This window comes from Sorex fumeus, unplaced genomic scaffold (genome assembly GCF_029834395.1).
Source record: "Sorex fumeus unplaced genomic scaffold, SorFum_2.1 ptg000044l, whole genome shotgun sequence".
Lineage (NCBI taxonomy): Eukaryota > Metazoa > Chordata > Mammalia > Eulipotyphla > Soricidae > Sorex > Sorex fumeus.
The window spans coordinates 52,728,960-52,748,829 of NW_026606101.1; the positions used below are offsets into that span (position 1 = coordinate 52,728,960).

General features: G+C 43.2%; 1 protein-coding gene across 1 annotated transcript; it reads left to right on the plus strand.

Moving 5' to 3' along the window:
* The first annotated feature begins 851 nt into the window (after positions 1-851).
* On the plus strand, positions 852-15,679 carry LOC130030563 (fetuin-B-like). The gene is made up of 8 exons (XM_056121884.1): positions 852-943; positions 6,668-6,893; positions 7,386-7,499; positions 8,588-8,675; positions 10,257-10,420; positions 11,224-11,325; positions 13,547-13,630; positions 15,272-15,679. The coding sequence occupies exons 2-8, from the start codon at positions 6,669-6,671 to the stop codon at positions 15,611-15,613; spliced, it is 1,119 nt and encodes a 372-aa protein (XP_055977859.1). The 5' UTR covers positions 852-943; position 6,668; the 3' UTR covers positions 15,614-15,679.
* The last annotated feature ends 4,191 nt before the right edge of the window (positions 15,680-19,870 follow it).

Here is a 19,870-nt window from a genome sequence, read left to right on the forward strand (position 1 = left end):
GAAGCAACTGAATCATAGCTGAGCTTTTCTGAAAGAAAATATGACAAGGGTCAAGAAGATAGTTCAAAGGGCATGTCTAGTAAATGGGAGACCTCTACTTGAGTCCCAACAGCACATGACCCTCTGAGCATCACTGGGGTAGTACTGATGTCCCTTGAGTACTGGTGGCTGAGAGGCTGAGACCCGAGTGGTAGCTCCCAGCACCACTGAGCAAAACAGGACCACACCATGGGGACCTGAACACCAAAGTGTACAAACCACAGGTTAATGTCACTCGGTGTGGCCCTTGGATGTCTGAACACCGCTGGGCTGACCTCCCCCATCAAGAAAATGCGACAAGCCTATAGCCCCTGCATGGGCATGTGTACTGCAGTCAAGATCTGGTTCTATTAATCTGATAGATGTTACCACACACAGGGTGTTGGAAAGACAAATGCTTAGTTGTGACACAGTCATCACATGGGAATGAAGATACCTCCCAACAAGCTTGGTGAAGATTAAGCTCTGTACTTCCCATTCAGTGTACACAGTAGGCACCCAGCAGAGTTACTATTCTTTTTGTCTCTGTGATCCGTGGAGTACCATAGGAGACGCACCTATGCTGACTCCCAGCTCCCCCCTCTCTGCCTGGTGTGGCTTGTAAGGAATCCTAGCCATTTCAGGGCGGCTGCTAGAGACAAAAGCTCCCCATAGGAGATGAAATGGTTCTCTACATCTAGTATGGTGCCCTATAGAACCAAAGGGCACCAACTTAGTGTGGAACTTTGCAATAAAACCCCCCATCGGCAGTGAAACCCATGAGAACCTGCATCTCTAGGAAAGAAAATCATTCTTCTGCACAGTGGCTGTATCCTTTCAGTGGCTTGTGAAGGGATTGGTGACATAATACTGGAAGAGCCCTGGAATGAGCAGCGCCAGGCAGGTCCTCGGAAAGAGATTACAGGTGATTAAAGTTCAGCCTTCCGCCCCAGACCCCGCCTCTCATCCAGGAACCAGGGTGTAAGCCAGGTGTGACAGGTCGCTAAAGGAAGCTGCGACCTGACCAGGGGATTGCCTGATGTTCCACGAAGTGACTGTGCGCAGGGTATAAAAGGTCCGCGAGAAGGGAAGCTTGTGAAATCCTGGCGGGGAGACGCAGGAGAGGTCTCCCTCTCCACTGAAACAGCTCGCTTCTGGTTTGTTCCATTAGCTGCTTGTGTCTGCGGGTCTGCGTGGGCTCTGCAAACCCTGGAGAAGTGACCTGCCAAGCTGAGACAACCTCCTCCAATCTCATTCCCCAATGTGAGTATGAGACGTGGGCTTGCCGCGCCTACCCACCTTCGCCAAAGGTGCCTTCTGACTTCTCAGAATCTCCTTAGTGAGGTGCTTAGTGGAAAACTTAGTGGAATCTCCTTAGTGGAAAACTGTGCCAGGCATTTTATTTGGGTGTGGAATGTCAGCTGCCTTACACCCATCCTGTGGACCCACCATTGGCCGCATTTTATCAAAGAAGACGTCACGACGAAGTGAAGGCAAGAAACTCACCTTTGATCACACAGCTGGCAGGGGCGGAGCTGGGATTCCAACTTGTCTGAGCCCAGAGACTGTCTCTCAGACGCGGTGCCTGAGCGATCTGAGACAAGAAATCCCACTCTGCACACTGTAAGGTTAATTGGTTCTAAGACTATTTTTTGATACTGAAAAATCTCAACATTCTGATGTTTTTCCTACAATGCCCAAATATGATTAGTAAAAGAGAAAATTCCGTGCATAGGGTGCTTAAGAGACAGACTTCTAAACGCTGACCTGAGGTTACTATGGGGTGGGTATCCATTTGGTAGGGAGAAAATTGGAAAGGCAATGGTCCTTACGGTGTCCACGAGGTACCTGCCTGTTTGTCCCTCAAATCTCAACCCAGGAGCTGAAACGATGGCACAGCAGGTAGGGCACTTGCCTTGCACACGGCTGACCTGGGTTTGATTCCCAGCATCCCATATGGTCCCCCTTGGCACCGTCAGGAGTAATTCCTGAGTGCAGAGCCAGGAGTAACCCCTGTGCCTCGCTGGGTGTGACCCCCCCAAAAATTTTTTTAAAAAAAAAACAACCCAGAGCCCCCTCCAGAAACCCTTTCTTGACCCAGCAGAACTAGTTTCTCATTCTGTTGCTTCCATAAGTGTCCTCTCATTGAGGGCTGGGCTTTGCCTTCCTCTAAGAAACAATGGAAGTTTAGTGCAAGCCCTGACTGTAAGGTCAGGGAGGCCACTTCATTTCTGTGCACCTCCATCCCCATCCTCGTACCTTGGGAATGATTGTGAGACTTGCCACTCTGGTGGGTGGTGAGTCTGAAGTGAGAGGAGGACCACAAGGTGTTTGGCACAGGGCTGGGCACATCCTAAGAAAATCATCACTTATTTTTTATGATTTCTTATGCTGGAGCTAGGCAGGATAGGGAGAATTGTTCTGTGTGTGTGGAGGGAAGGAACAGAATGGAAAGGGAAGAAAGAAAAATCTCCTGTGGGGGTCTTTGACCAGGGGCAGTGCCAAGTTCAAGGTTTTGCAGCTAAGGCTGCTGCCCACTTTTTTGGCATTCCTGGTTTAGCCCTCCAGTCATGCTAGGTAACTACTCCTATAACTCTCAGAGTTCGGGTCCCGTGTACTGCACCCCTTCCAGCTCTACAGCCAATAGTTCCTCACCTACCTGATTTCTTCTTGGTCTAACGCTCATAGTCCTTAAAGGTACCTGATCACACCTGCGCCAGGGAGGCAAGAAGCCTGCTACCACCTGGTCTGCTTCAAGAACAAGAGGTCCTTTCTCCAGACCTGCTCACCTATTTCTCCTAACTTGGCTCACCTGGTGTTGGTTCCATTCAGGTGGACCTGGGAAAAGGTGACAATAGAGTCACGTGGGCTCACCATAATGTAAAACCAGGTGATGATCCGAGGAACAGCCATGGTACCCCCAGCAGAGAGCTGACCCAAGGGGAGTATGACCAGGGCCAAACCAGGCTGAATGGATCCCATCTGCTCCGTTTGTTTGAGTGCTGCCTCTCATTGTAGCTGCAGAAATGGTCTTCCCCTCTGCACATGCTATCCCCTTCCTCACATCTTAGACCTTGCACTCCTGTCTTGGCACTTTTCATCCCTATCTCCCACCCTCCAATCTGCTTCCATACAGGTCTCAAGCTCTATGAATGTCTGTTTTATTTATTTATTTTTTAACTAGAGAAAAACTTTAGTTACATAGAATTTGAATTCTAGTTTTCACCACTCTGATCCTAGTGTTGCTCATATGTGAAGATAGTGTCTGACAGCTCTAAGGAGCATGTGTTTGATTTCCTTATTAAGCTTATCAATCATTGTGTTTGGTTTGCTGAAGCTTAAGCTTCTAATATTGTTTCCAAAAATTAATGTGGAACTATTTCTTATTTAGTTAGATTGGTTAACCCTTGATTCCGCAGAGCCTGCCACAGAGCTATTAATCTAGAAAAATCTAAATAACGCTGGTTGAATTTCAAGAAACTACCTTGATTCTACCTGCACAACAGCTACCTGTGTGCCCAGCACAGCTCCAGCCTTCCATATGCATGACCTCCTATGAGGCAGGTGCAAAGATAAAAGAAGCTCATTTTGAGCTGGAGAGACAGTATAGTGCATAGGGTGTTTGCCTTGCATGCAACCAAGCCAAGTTTGATCCCCACCCCTATGGTCCCAAGCCCTGTCAGGAGTCCAGGAGTGATTCTTGAGCAGAGAGCCAGAAGTAAGTCCTGAGCACCACCAGGTGTGGCTCAAGAACCAAAAAAATAAATAAATGAAAGTAGCCCATTTTACAAATCTGGTTGCTAAAATGTATAGTGATTTTGTTCACATTCATTGTTAGCTCATATTTGTTTATTCTTATTAGAATGAATGGGAATTAAAAATTAAGCTATTGCTTTACAGTTTACTCTCATGAGAATATTCTGAACCAAAAATTTCTCTAACAATTCTGTCTCTAATTTACTGATGATTTTTTTATAGGCTCTTCATCTTCCTAAAGCTCTGTTTTCTCATCTGGGTAATAAGCTAATTGAATTTGCTAAATGACTTTAAGTGTTGCTTTTCATAAGTCATCTATATCATTATGTGCTCAAGAAGATTATGATTTATTTAGACTTCAAGATCATGGTTATTAAATGAGAGAGAAAAAACTATTTTGCAGTCAACTTTAATGAGGAGTGACTTTTTTTAAGAGTCACAGTCAGTGGAGTTTGGGGGTCTGGGGACCACACCAGGTGATGTTCAGCATGATATTTTAGGCCTAAATGTTCATGTGTAGGCCCAATACTATTCAACTTGGATCTGGAGGCCTTTGCAGCCAGCAAGGCAATGACTGTTGGTACTTAGTGGTCACCAGGCTACACCAAGAGGTGCTCCATTTGATGCAAGGGATTGAACTCAGAACCTCACACATGCCAGTCAGGTAATCCACCACATGAGTCATATCCCCAGCCAGTAATTTAAATTTGATCACAATAGGTTACATGAACAAAATTAGACTTATTTCTTACTTTGACAAAGACTGAAGTTTTAAGCAGGTGTAGAGAAAACTCTTTTTGGTTTGTTAATGTCAATACAAGTCATTGTTTTTAGTTTAGTATGAAATTAAAGGTTTAGAATTCACATAAATAATAACATTTTTTCTTATACTTTGTCTACTGCTTTCCATCATGCTTTAACATGATGGATTTAGTTCAGGCCAGAGGGTGCAAAACTTCAGTTTTGTGAGCATAGGAAATTTTGGCTTAAATGAATCCGCTCTTTTTCTCCAACCTTCAGAAAGACTCTGTCACTGTCACTGTCCTCTGTTCATTGATTTTTTCGACCAGGCCCAGTAACGTCTCCATTGTAAGACTTTGTTGTTACTGTGTTTGGCACATCGAATACATCATGGGTTGCTTGCCAGGCTTTGCCATGCAGGCGAGATACTCTCGATAGCTTGATGGGCTCTCCGAGAGTAGCGGAGGAATCGAACCTGGCTCAGCCATGTTGGCTGCGTGCAAGGCAAACGCCATACCTGCTGTGCTATCGCTCCAGCCCCAGAAAGACTACTGAGTTAATATGTAAAGTGACTCTATAAGACTGTACATCTTTGTGCAGCAATTCCTACATTCATTTCAGCACAGATATTGTGGGGGAAATGCAAAAACTGGAAAATGGGGCTGAGGCTGAGTGGGCTGGGCAATTCGTCTGGTGGTCCAGGATTCCATGGAATATTCTGTGTACCCTAATCTAGAAGCGTCCCTCCATTTTTGGCTTTAGTGAGTTTGATTTTTGAGTAGAATGACTTTGAAGATAGTTGAGTTTTGTATCATTCCAAACAATAGAATATTTCTGAACATCAGCAGAAATTAACAAAGAGCAAGCGTGCTCGGCACCCCCCTCCCACGTCTGGGGGGATGAGGGCGGAACCCCCATGCAACCACAGAGCGGCGGGGAAGGGAGGGCTCTGCTACGGGTGGCTGACAGCACAGGAGAGGAGGGACCAGCAGCTGGGGGATCTGTACCCCAAAGGTGGAGCCATAGCACAGTGGTAGTGTGTTTGCCTTGCGCGCAGCCAGCCCGGCTAAAACAGGTTCGATTCTTCCACCCCTCTTGGAGAGTCCAGCAAGCTACCGAGAGTATCTCGCCTGCACGGAAAAGCCTGGCAAGCTACCCGTGACCTATTCGATATGCCAAACAGTAACAACAAGTCTCAAAATGGAGACGTTACTGGACCCGCTCACTTGAGCAGAATTGATGAACAATGGGAGGTCAGCAGAAATTAAAAGAGAAAAGCCAGAGTCCAAATTAGCATTCATGGATATTCCTGCACCTGAAAAATAAGTATCTTTTAACAACGGTATTGGGCTTTGACTTCGTAACAAGTTTGCTTCCAGAGAGCTCAGTAGAAGGGAGTGTAGATTTAGAGTGAGATTCCAAAAATGTTGACCTACCAGTTCTGGGAGGTATTTTCTTTTTTTTTTACTTAAAGTATTAATTTTAAGAAGCCCAAATCAGGCCAAACAGAACTTTCAAGTTACATATCCAAAGAGCTTAGGACTTCCTGGAGCTTCACGTAGCTGATGGAAGGGTTATACCTACTTGTATGCTCTGTTGAGAACAATGAGTTTGGGAATGAGACAGGAAAGGTAAACTGTCTGAAAACCACCAGCGCTGGGATTCCAGACACCAACCCCGAGTTAACTATTAAAGTTTCCAAGGACAACATGGGTATTAGCTGCAGGGCAAGTGCTGCAGGACTTAGGAAATTGTGCTAAACCTGCAGACACTGGTTCAAATGCAGCCCTGGACACAAAGAGAATCCAATCATAACTCACTGACAGCTTTGATCCATGTGTTTACTATGTCTCCTGATCAAAAGTTAGAGAACATGAATCTATATGCACACACACACACACACACACACACACATACACACACACACACAGCACACGCATGCGCAGAAAAGTTAAATCAAAGCATCAGGGAGATTGAAGGTTAGTTATATTGGCAAACCCTGCCAATGCACTAACTCCTAGAAATCCATGTTTAGATTTTAAATCCTGATCAATAGTTTAGATACAGTAATAAAAGACGCAGATGGCTTCACACACCTACAACCAATCTGGCCTGCCAGTCCACACGCTGACCTGAGCTTTGCTCCCCACAGAATGATGCTGCTCCTTTCCCTGGTGCTCTGCGCCCTCACTGCAGGCTGCAGAGCTTCATTTCCAGCCCAGCAGGCTATCACACCATCCCCCATCCAGGCCCGCAGCTGCAATGACAAGGATGTGCTGTCTTTTGCTGATTTTGCCCTGGACGACATCAACAGGGACAGGAAGGATGGCTATGTACTCAGCCTCAACCGAGTGAGCGATGCCTGGGAACAGAGACAGGTAAGCAGTGGCCCCTAGACGGGCAAGTTTCTCACAGGTGCTGAGGCAAGGAACCCTGAGGCATGCGGGGTATATGGAACCAAACTGAAGAGACAGCTCAGAAGTCTGTTCTTCTCTGCTGAGTTGGGCTGCAATGTTCTCAGGGACTGTTCTTGGGGACAAGTACTAATAGTTATCCTACTTGACACTTGTTAAGGGTTCTAGAGAGTCAAGAAGGAATTTCACAAGTATCAATGGCTTGACTATGCCATTGAAAAAGGTGGGGGGAGCTGGAGCGACAGCACAGCAGGTAGCCAACCTGAGTTCAATTTCCAGCATCCCATAATGGTCCTCTGAGCACCACTAGGAGTGATTCCTGAGTGTAGAGCCAGGAGTGACCCCTGTGCATCGCTGGGTGTGACCCAAAAAGAAAATAAAAAGACTGCTTTGATTAGTTTTTTTGTGTTTGTGTTTCATGTGGAATGTGTTATAATTCTCCATCCCTGCCCACAGGCTGATGGTATGGGATCTTTGTTCTATCTTACCCTGGATGTGTTAGAGACAGAGTGCCATGTGCTGAGTGGGAAATCCTCAAAGGACTGTGAGAAGAGGAGTCTGCATGAATCAGTAAGTGCCTGTATCAGGGACTCTGTGGGGAAAAAACACTTCCTGCCTGAGGAGTGAGATTGCTTAGCATGGGGCATCTAAGTAGTCACATGATAATCTCCTGGTCATGGTACCCATATGGTAATCCCAATTCTATAGACAATGTAGAGGTGAACTAATTGGAGGGCTGGAGTTATTTTGAGAGTCTCTTTAGTAATATGAAGAAAATAAATGAAAAGTTGCCGCCAAATTGTTTCCTATCTCCAGGACCTTCCCAGATCCTGCCCCCAATGTCTAAATTGTGAGGATGAGATCTTCAGTAAAGGACTTTATGCACATGTTTAAGGCAGACTGAGTGACAATGGAGGACTAGTCTACTTGATTTATTTTGCTTTTTTAAAAGAGTATTTATGATGTTTGCAGCTAGAGAGTAAAAACTTGGAGTACAGGAGCTCTCAGAAGAAGGAATTTGTGGAATTATTTCCTGGGTACTTGAACCTAATGAACCTCAGGATCAATCCTTTAAAATAATAGCCATGGAAGAGACTTGGAAATAATGGTTGGGGCCGGAGTGATAGTACAGTGGGTAGGGCTTTTGCCTTGCATGTAGCTGACCTGGGTTCAATCCCCAGTGTTCCATATGGTCCCCCAAACACTACCAGGAGTAACTCCTGAGTGCAGAGCCAGGAGTAACCTTTGAGCATCGCAGGGTGTGACCCAAAAAGAAAATCATGGTTATTATTTATATTTATTTGCAAATTATCCTGACATTATTTCTTTAATCAATAAGAAAGCATAATGGGAATGAAGAATTATGTTAAGAAGGAAGCTGTTTGATTAAGATATTATCTTTTCTGGGGCCAGAGAAAGAGTACAGCAGGTAGGGCACTTGCCTTGCATAAGGCCAACTCGGTCCCCTAAGGTCCCCTAAGTCTATGGAGTGCAGAATCAGGAGTAAGCCCTGAGCATTGCTGGAAATGTCCCCAAAACCAGAAATAAAGTAAAAATAATAAACAATATTTTAAAAATAAAAATCAAATGCCTATCGAGGGGTAGTGTTTTTGGCTATAATCTTTCAGTACATTATAAAATGTGTTCCTTGGTTTCAGGTTTATGGTCAATGCAAAGCATTATTTTACATTAACAAACCAAAGAGAGTTCTCTACACACATGCTTATAACTGCACTCTTCGTCCAGGTAAGAAATAACTCTAATTTTGTTCATTTAAGTAAGAGAGTGGGGACAGCATTTAAACTTCTCGCACCCAAATGTATAAGAGTTTGCCCTTCTATTTATCTAAACCCAGATCGTTAATCAATTTTTATTCTCCACAATTTCACAATTCAGCTTCCAAAGTCATCACAATAGCTCATCATGTGCACTGCATCAATTCCTAAAATTTAAGTTTGACAGAAGAGGCATAACTCCTAGGTTAGGTCCCCTGGCTCCCTTTCAAGACATTTCTGCCAGTATTTCTTTGGTTATGTGCACTCTGTGCCCCTTCACTGAATGCCTCGCAATTTTCTGAGCACACGCTATACTTTCCAAGTGACTCTTGCCGAGCCACTCCTTCTGCAGAGGTTCCCTCCCTTGATATTTTCTGTCCCTGGCTCTCTTGCCCATCCTTTTAGAATCTCTTGAAAATCTGCTGCCACTGCCACGCTATTCTATATTCAAGAACAGAATGGCACCTTCCTGTGCCGCATCCCTCTAAAGCTTTAGCTCCACCACTCATGAAGCACAGACCTCATACATTGCCCTGGTTTGCAAGATGCATTTGAAATATGCACCTGCAATGATTTGGGTCCTGCTTGAGAGAGCAACAACCATGATCTGGGAAAATAGAACATGATGGCTTGTCAATGATTTTGTGCATGTGAGTCTCCAGGAAGATCTTGTTCAAAGGCATATACTAATTTGATCGGCCTGGGCTAGTTCTGGGATTCTGTATTTATTTCTAACAACCTCTAGGTGGTGCTAGTACCTCTGGTTTCTTTCAGGGACAAGAGAATAGAGCAAATATTTTATGAGTCACAGTTTAAGCTCCTGATTTTGAAGATGAGAGTTGGTAAAATAAATTAGAAAACAACCAGTAAGATGGTCAGGACCTCCTCTGCTGTCATAGGCACCAATGCTTTGGGAGGCCATGAGACAATCTATGCAAATAGGTTTCGGAGAGGCTGAGTGTGAGAGCAATCCCCCATAATCTCCTTGGGCTCCAGATGCACTCGGATAAATAATTAATGAAAACAATGTGTTTACTCTGTGAAACAACGTTTAGACCAGTTTTCTCCTATTTGGGGGAGGGGCGTTCCCAAGAAGTACTCAGGGAAACTTGGGGTGATTCCCAGAGCTACTCAGCTAACCGGTCTGAAAGATTTGATGTTCAGGTGCAGTGATGTGGTGCTGCTCAGGACCTGTGGTGCTCAGGCCACCAGAGCAAGCTAATGACACTCTCAGAGAACTTCCAGGGCTAAACTCAGTAGTGCTCGGAGGGGCCATGGTTTTTAAGGGTCCAAATTTGAGTGCGCATATATATGTATATATATGGGGTAGAGCTTCATTGCTTAATTTTCCAGTTATGAAAGTAATGCATATTCATTACAGAAAACTCTGTGCTGATGGTTCTTTTATTGCATCAAATATCTTTTTCTATCTTTATTGAAACTGAGTATTTTATGCCCCTTCTTCTATCTTTGTCTCTGTTATAATTATACACATAGGACTGAGAATCCTTTAGGGGTTTTATTGCTAAGACGCTTTCTTTGGCATTCACAGTTTCTCGAAGAAGTATTCAAATGATGTGTCCTGACTGCCCCAGCCCCAGTGACTTGTCAAATCCTAGTGTGTTAGAAGCCGCCACTGAATCTCTTGCAAAATACAACCGTGAAAGTGCCTCAAAGCAGTATTCTCTTGTCAAAGTCACCAAGGCAACTAGCCAGGTGAGACTGAAAACCCTTGCTAACACCAGTGATGTGCCTCATTTCAGCTGCCACAGGTTTAAACAGAAAGAATGTCATCTGACAACAACTCAAGAGATACTTCTTAATTCTTTTATTTAATCAGTTTTTGTCGAGGTATCCTAGCTTACCATAGAATTACTATTACTGTTTCCTCTTTGTAGGCCTCCCATACCATGCCCAATACCAGCCTTTTCTGCATTCTCTACCTTTTGAGACATGCTAGCTCACAAATCATATTTTGGTTCTGAGATATTCCATGGATTTTTCACAAGGTCTGTGACTCCATTTGTTTCATTGGCCTTAAGGCGAGAAGGGAAATAGATCCAGTCTTCTTGGGCTAGTTCTGCTTAGATTAACTGTTCCCTTTCTCATCTGGTTGACACGGATTACTTAGAACATCACTCTGTATCTTGTTAAGGTCTGGAGTGAGTGTTGAGTTCTATGAATTAAGGGGAAATTAAGGCTCATTGTATTAGGTTTTGATATCTACTGTACTGAAGGAAAGCTAATCTAATAGAAATCTATGTCAGAAAAAAAATCTCACCCAAAGGAATGTTTTTAGAGCCCATTCTTGTCCTTAATAAAGAAATAAAGGTGTGACTGTCCTTTCAAATAAATAAAATAACAAAATTTTGATGATGATGGGGATCACAAAAACAGGATACCCATAATGAAAATTATTCTAAGAATATGTGGTTTTAGTCAATATAATGCTGAAAACCCAACTCATTTTTCATATACATAGGAGTAATTTTTATTTCTCAACTCTTGTTTCATACCAGTGGGTGAATGGCCCTGCCTACTTTGTGGAATATTTAATCAAAGAGTCACCATGCACCAAATCCCAGGGCAGCCGCTGTACACTTCAGAGCTCTAACGCTGAGGTGAGTATTTCTAAATTTTTCAAAATTTCAGCTTCTGGTTTTATATCAGATACATCTATTGAGCATATTTTAAGTATGTTATCCTCAAGGTATTATAATTTTTGTTTTCCTCAGTGGCAACCAGAGATTATGCTTCCCATCTGCAAAAATAAAAAATTTTCTTTTGACTATAGGTGTGATTTAATCAACATATGATACCTTTGGGAGGAAATGATCATAGGAGGATCTCTGTCACTGTCACTGTCCTCCCATTGTTCATCGATTTTCTCGAGTGGGTGCAGTAATGTCTCCATTGGAGACTTTGTTGTTACTGTGTTTGGCATATTGAATATGTCATGGGTAGCTTGCCAGGCTTTGCCGTGCGGGCGTGATACTCTTGGTAGCTTGCCGGGCTCTCCAAGAGGGGCGGAGGATATAAAATATAAATGAATCTCCTCAGTGATTATGATGGTTACATTTGAAATACAGCATGCTATTCCATTCCTTGTACTGATCTTCAGAATGACAAAGTTAAACAGGCTTTTATCTTAAAAATGTATCTGAGGGGCTGGAGCAATAGCACAGCGGGTAGGGTGTTTGCCTTGCACGCGGCCGACCCAGGTTCAATTCCCAGCATCCCATGTGGTCCCCTGAGCACCGCCAGGGGTAATTCCTGAGCGCAGAGCCAGGAGTAACCCCTGTGCATTGCCGGGTGTGATCCCCCCCAAAAAAGAAAAAAAAATGTATCTGAAATGGGGGCAGATGACATAAATGGATTTTTCTACCTAAGGAATTTATAATCTACTTCCATGGCTAAGAGACAATTGATAGATTAATAAAAAGGAATCAACTTAAATACACTTTAGTAATGAGTATTTTTAAGCGTTCTCTTTTAGAAGTTGAGACATTTTGTTATAATATTCTATGAATACTTTCAAGCTGCACCCTATAAATTTACCATAAGAAACTACTGATAAATGAAAACTTAGAGCTTTAATGTCTTACAGTTTTTATTACTGTCTTAACTTTTTTTGATTCAATGTAGCATTCAATAAAGGAAAATTTGTTTAAAAATAAAACAGAGGAGAATAACATTTATATAAAGATACTCAAGATTATAAAACACTAAGAAAGCATTTTCACAATATATTAAGTGATAAGCAGTTATAAAATAATATAGATTATCCTATTTTATTTAAATTATTAATATGTAGAGAACAAGATTAAAAGTTATCAAAATGTTTCAGTGGTCAGGTACATTTTATGAATTTTTGGTTCTTTTTTGCTAATGTCTTCTAAATAATTGTTGTATTTGTAATAATAAAATATGAGTATATTTAAAATAGAAGAATTTGAAGGAACTGTGAGTAATTTTGTCCAGAATAGAAAATTCTGGTAGATAATACACAAATAACTGCTATATCACGATCACGACCATCCTGTTGTTCATCGATTGCCTCAAGCAGGTTCCAGTAACGTCTCCTTCGACCTAGCCCTGAGATTTTTTTAAAAGTGCCATATTCAAAGCTCTTTCAGGGTTAGGAGAATGAGACCCATCATTGTTACTGGTATTTGGCATATTGGGTATACCACGGGGAGTTTGCCAGACTCTGCCATGTGGGCAGGTTACATTCGGTAGCCTGCCAGTTTGTCCAAAGTAGGAATGAGATGATAAGATGTCACGCAGCCGCAAATGCGGCCGCGCGCTTCCAGGAGCTGAGTGTGATAATCTCTGGATCCTGGCCGTTGTTGGGGTTACACAGCAGTTGGTGGGTGTAACTGTCTAGCTACTGGCAGGTCCAGTCCCAAACCGTGCAGGCTTGGAGATCTCAGCCCCGGGTCCCACACACCTGGGTTCCTCTGCCAGTTCTTTTATGCGTGAGGCTCATCCCATTAATTAACTGCTATATGACAGTTGAAAAAAATGTTTTATAGTTGACAGAAGTGTAGAACTAAAGTCCCAAAACAGATGATGAAAAGACAGTTTCTACACCAAAGCAAATTTCTAATATTCAGAGTTGACCTATTAAAAAAGCTTGAGTTTTCATCATTGAAGGAAACTCTATGCATTTTAGGTAACTATGTGGTAAGGATGATCTAAACAGAAGTGGAGCAGAGCTTGTCTTTTGCATGTTTGAAATGTTGGCAGGTAGATATCCACATAAATCAGAAAGCAAAATGACTTCCATTTATCATCATCATAACTGAAATATTCACACAACATTGTGTTTTGTTTCATTAGCCTGTTGGTCTTTGCCAAGGTTCTCTGACTAAAATCCAGACAGAAAAATTCATCTCCGTGAACTGCAACTTCTTTAAATCACAGGTATTTTTCTAATTCTTTATCATTCTTTTATTTCAATTTCAGCTATATCTTTTTTTTTATTTTCCTAAAATCTGTGATTACTACTTTACTCAGGGTGTACTAAAGCCACACCTACAGGACAATGGTGAAAGAATTATCATGCTCTAACCACAATGTCGCCCACAGAATAAGTTACTCTCTTTCACAAATAAAGACCTACTAACTTGGATGCCTCAGGCTTCTGAGACAAAACTTCAGTGTTCCAAAAGCTCTCACACTGACCAATACAGAGAAGTTCATGTTCTGGTATAATATTCCTTCCTTTTTTTAATTTTTATTAGTGAAGCACCATGAGGTACAGTTGTAGACTTACAAACTTTCGTGCTTGGGTTTCAGTCATACAATGATCAAGTATCCATCCTTCCACCAGTGCCCATTCTCTACCACCAATGATCCCAGTAGTCCTCCCACCCCCACACCCCATATCCCCCACTCCCACCTCACCTCTGTGGCAGGTCATTCCCTTTTGCTCACTCTTTCCTTCAGGGTCTTGTAGTTGCAACAGAGGTACTGAGTGGCCATCGTGTTCGGTCTATAGTCTACTTTCAGCATGCATCTCACATCCCAAGCGAGTCCTCCAAAAATCCTTTACTTGGTGTTCCCTTCTCTATCTGAGCTGCCTTTTCCCCCAGCATGTGCTGTCAGCTTCCAAGGCCTGGAGCAGAGCTCCTGGTACTTATCTTAACTATTCTTGGGTGTTCAACCCCATTCTGTTACTTTATATTCCCTAGATGAGTGCAGTCTTCAAAGATTAGATGATCACATGTTTGCGGGGAGATGTCAGTATGGAATATTCCTTCCTTTTGCAGAAGAATTTATTTAGCACTCCCATAAATCAGGCTGGGGGGAAGGTTGACATCAGCAACTTGGGTTCCAGTCCTGCTCTACCACCAAGAGCTGTGTGACGATGGCACATCCGGCCTCTCTGAGTCTCAACTGCCTCCTGGGTAGCTGGGATGGCAACAGCTCCTCCCGCAGATCCCTGGGAAAGAGTGTGCAAGGCCCTGAGTGTTGAGGCTGAGTGACCTGGGAGAGCAGAAACCATCACATAGTGACTGCCATGGCTCTACTGGAGCAGGGATGCAGCTCACTGGGACCTGGACCAGGTCACTGTCCTCTCTGGACTGTTGTTCAGATTTAAGTTCACATGACTTGCCATCAGATTCTAGCAGGTTTTGGTTCACCCTGGCCTTTTTCTCTTTTACTTTTTTTTAAAGAGGGAAGCTCCCAAGCAGTGCTCAGGGGATCCAGAGGCCACTCCTGGTTATTTTTTGCCTATTGAATGTTCCATTGATACTAGGGCTCAAGGATACAGTGCTCTTCTTTGGTGCCAGGAATTCCCAGGAACACCTCAGTGGTGCTCAGGGAGCCATGAGGTACTGGAGAACCCCAATGTAATACATGCAGGGCATGAACCCTGCCTGGGTACTGTCTCCTTGGTTCTCTGTCTATTTTCAATCCTTTAGTCAAAGGCCAATTCTTATAGGTGATTTCTCTTTGAAAAGTTCTACCAGGAAGGAACAGCACAGCTTAGACTGGTACTAGGCACAGTGAGGGTTTCGCATGGGAACACTCCCTCATTCTAAAGTGTTCTTATTTCAGGCGGCTGGTCTTGGAAGTAAAACCTCTTCTGTAAAACAGCAACCTGCAAGGCAACCCAAGCAGAAAAACACAACCCCCTCAACCTCAAAAGGATCTGTCCAGAACCTTCCTGACTTGGATGATGAGAAGACCAAAGGCTCCCAGAAGGCTCCTGTGGAGGCCTTCCCTGTAAATCTGGATCTAACCACCAATCCCCAAGGAGTTACCGTAGACATCTCCTTCCTCTTCATCGGGGCTGGTAATGAGAAGCTGCTTGTAAAACCTTTCCCCAAAAAAGACAAACGTTCTGCTCAGTGTCCAGGAACAGCTGAACAGGCCAACTCTTCTATCCTTCCCCCATGAGAACCACATAGAAAATTCCATGGGGACTTGGAGTCCTGATGGATATGAAAATGGGTACAAGGGAATGACAGATGTACACCATGGGTAATAAATACATATCTCTGACTACACCTGGTCTCAGTATGTTGGCTGGAAGTGGAAATAATGATATCGAACTCTTTATGTCTTCTGCCTAGAAGTTTCCAGTTTGTAAAAATTTAGAGCTGGGGGCCAGAGTGATAGCACAGTGGGCAGGGTTCTTGTCTTGCACACGGCAGCCTAGGTTTGATCTCCAGAACCCTATAGGGTCCCCTGAGCACTGCTAGGAGTAATCCCTTGCTCAGAGCCAGAAGTAACACCTAAGCATCACCAGGTATGGCCCCCAAAACAAACAAACAAACAATTACCAAAAAATAAAAGTTTAGAGTTGGGGCCCTAAGAAAGAGAAGTGTGCCTGTGACCGGGCTAAGCACAGTGGGAACACAAACCACAACAATTTTTATCCCTTGTAATGATTTATTTCTGTAAAGATACTAAAGAGGCCAACATGACATTCAATCATATTTTTCCATATGTAATATGTAGGATAACATTGGTTTGTCCTTCCTCCCTTGCCACAAGGAACTCAGGTTTATTGAGGCTCTTTCATTCCATTGTGTTTATCTGTAAACTCTTTCCTATGCTCTCCTCCCCAACCAGTTAATCAACTTTTCCCCCTAATCAGACTCTGTTAACTTGTAAGGTCCGATTCCTCAGAAATCTATGATTTTATATGTATGAGTGAAATAGGCAGAGTCTCCTACCCTATGCCTGACTGTCTCCACCAGGGCCCAACAGCTGAAGACCACCGAGGCCCAGCCAAGGCCATGCTGGGAGCACTCTCCACACACTTGGATGAGCCTCACGCATAAAAGAACTGACAGAGGAACCCAGGTGTGTGGGACCTGGGGCTGAGATCTCCAAGCCTGCACAGTTTGGGACTGGACCTGCCAGTAACTAGACAGTTACACCTACCAACTGCCGTGTAACTCCAACAACGGCCAGGATCCAGAGATTATCACACTCATCTTATCATCTCATTCCTATTTTGGTCAAACTGGCAGGCTACCAAATGTAACATGCCCACATGGCAGAGTCTGGCAAACTCCCCGTGGTATACCCAATATGCCAAATACCAGTAACAATGATGGGTCTCATTCTCCTAACCCTGAAAAAGCCTTGAATATGGCACTTTAAAAAAAAAAATCTCAGGGCTAGGACGAAGAAGACGTTACTGGCACCTGCTCAAGGCAATCGACGAACAACAGGGTGGTCGTGATCGTGGTTGAGTGAAATACTACCTTTCTCCTCTCCTTCTGTCTTTTGAATAGTTTACTTTAAAGCAATCTCCTTTTTGTATAGATACAGGAAGACAGTTAATATTATGCTTTATAACTTAGGATTTAATTAGCTTTGAATATTATTCACTCTTGGGCATCTGCTTTCTCGACTTAAGCCTCAGTTGCCCTTAGTTCCTAACACCCCAAAAGCAGGGTCCCGACGAGGGACTGGATGGACCCAGGGCAAGCGGTGAGCTACCCTGGCATCGAAATGGGCCAGGCCAAAGTGCCACAATTCTTAACTATAAGAGCTTGATCATAGACAAATGCTGTCATGATCCAAAAGTAACGATGAGATTAGGACCCTGCTAGGGAGAGGAAAGACTATCTGGCCTGAGCACTGTAGTCTGAGATCGAGGTGGCCCTAGAAGAGCAATTCCATAAGCTTAATGTATTTCTTACTGTGCCCATACAAAATGATTAACATTATGAATGCTTACATGTTTGTTGGACAAGGAGAGGAGAAACCCACTCATGGGATTCCCCTCTAGGGTGGGTCGACCTGCTAATGAGACTCTGTCCTAGAAGTGGCTTTCCCCGAGGAAAAGAACTCTACCCCTATTGATTGTGACCACACCTATGTGTAATTGTTATCCCAACCCCTCATGCTGGGGAATATAACTAGACTGTAAGAGTGGGCTGGAGAATCAGAATCCAGACTCCAGAAGAGAAGGAGAAAGGGGAATCCAGATCCAGATTTCAGAGCCAGAAGGAGAATGAAGGGGGATCAAAGAGGAGAATGAAGTAGCATGGGGGAGGCAGAGGAGAGACAGGAGTGAATGGAGAGAGGATTGGAATAAACTGCAACTAAGACCAACCAGCCTGGCCCTCGTTCTTTCCTTCGCCTGCCCATTGTCATCGACCTCCCCGGGGTGGGGGAACTGGCGTGAGACTACCGAACGTCGGCGGCGGGAGAGATAGACCGCTGCCGTCTTTTTGAGTTTACACAGTAATACATATAGATAAATATATGTGTGATTATTTCTATATATGTATATATGAGACAAGTTTACTCTCAGAGAGTGAAACACAAAAAAAATAAACACAAATCTTTAAAGAGGACTTACTCCCAATACTCTTTAAGCTTTTCCACGAAATTGAAATATCAAAAACACTTCCAAACAGTTTCTACGAAGCAAATATCACACTGATACCAAAAGCAGACAGAGATACCACAAAGAAAGAGAATTACAGGCCGATATCCCTGATGAACACAGATGCAAAGATCCTCAACAAACTACTAGCAAATAGAATCCAACTACTCATCAAAAAGATCATACACCATGACCAAGTAGGATTCATCCCAGGGATGCAAGGATGGTTCAACATTCGGAAATCAATCAACATAATCCACCATATCAACAAAAGAAAAGATAAAAAGCATATGATCATATCAATAGATGCAGAGAAAGCATTTGATAAGATCCAGCACCCCTTTATGATGAAAACCCTAGCCAAAATGGGTATAGAGGGGACCTTCCTCAACATAATTAAAGCCATCTACCACAAGCCTACAGCAAGCATCATCCTCAATGGGGAAAAACTGAGAGCCTTCCCTCTAAAATCAGGGACGAGACAGGGATGCCCACTCTCTCCACTGCTGTTCAATATAGTACTGGAAGTACTTGCAATAGCGATTAGGCAGGAAAAAGATATTAAGGGCATTCAGGTAGGAAAGGAAGAAATCAAGCTCTCACTATTCGCAGATGATATGATACTCTACTTAGAGAACCCAATAACTTCCACCAAAAAACTCTTAGAAACAATAGACTCGTATAGTAAAGTTGCAGGTTATAAAATCAATACCCAAAAGTCCATGGCTTTCCTATACGCAAACAGTGAGAGAGAAGAAAGCAACATGAAAAAAACAATCCCATTCACAATTGTGCCCCAGAAAATCAAGTACCTAGGAATCAGCTTAACTAAGGAAGTAAAGGACCTGTACAAAGAAAACTACAAAACGCTACTTCAGGAAATAAAAGAGGACATGAGGAAATGGAAAGATATCCCCTGCTCATGGGTCGGGAGACTTAACATTGTCAAAATGGCAATACTACCGAAAGCATTGTATAAATTCAATGCAATCCCTATAAGGATACCCATGACATTCTTCAAAGAAATGGAGCAAACACTCTTGAAATTTATATGGAACAATAAGCCCCCACGAATAGCTAAAGCAATTCTTGGGAAAAAGAAAATGGGAGGAATCAACCTCCCGAACTTCAAACTGTACTACAAAGCAGTAATAATTAAAACAGCATGGTACTGGAACAAAGGCAGAACTGCAGACCAATGGAACAGGGTTGAATACACTGACATCTCTCCTCAATCATATGCTCATCTAATCTTTGATAAAGGTGCAAGTAATGTGAAGTGGAGTAAGGAAAGCCTCTTTAATAAATTGTGTTGGCATCACTGGACGGCTACATGCAAAAAAATAGGCTCAGAACTCTGCCTAACACCATGTACAAAAGTAAGATCAAAATGGATTAAAGACCTCAACATCAGACCAGAAACCATAAGGTACATTGAAGATAAAGTTGGCAAAACCCTCCATGACATTGAAGCTAATGGTATCTTCAAAGATGCCACGCCACTGGCCAAGCAAGTGAAAACAGAGATAGACAAATGGGACTATCTTAAACTAAGAAGCTTCTGCACCTCCAAAGAAACAGTGACCAAAATACAAAGACAGTCTACAGAATGGGAAAGGATATTCACCGATTACACATCTGACAAGGGGTTGATATCCAGGATATACAAAATACTGGTTAAACTCCACAAGAAGAAAACATCCAACCCCATCCAAAAATGGGGCAATGAAATGAACAGAAACTTTCTCAAAGAAGAAATCCGAATGGCAAAAAAGCACATGAGAAAATGCTCTACATCATTAATC

Excerpts from the sequence above, each read along its gene's own strand:
- LOC130030563 (XM_056121884.1), top strand. The coding sequence starts at position 6,669 with ATGATGCTGCTCCTTTCCCTGGTGCTCTGCGCCCTCACTGCAGGCTGC. Across the intron at positions 6,894-7,385 it reads ATGCCTGGGAACAGAGACAG|GCTGATGGTATGGGATCTTT; the intron begins GTAAGCAGTGGC and ends CCCTGCCCACAG. Across the intron at positions 8,676-10,256 it reads TAACTGCACTCTTCGTCCAG|TTTCTCGAAGAAGTATTCAA; the intron begins GTAAGAAATAAC and ends TGGCATTCACAG.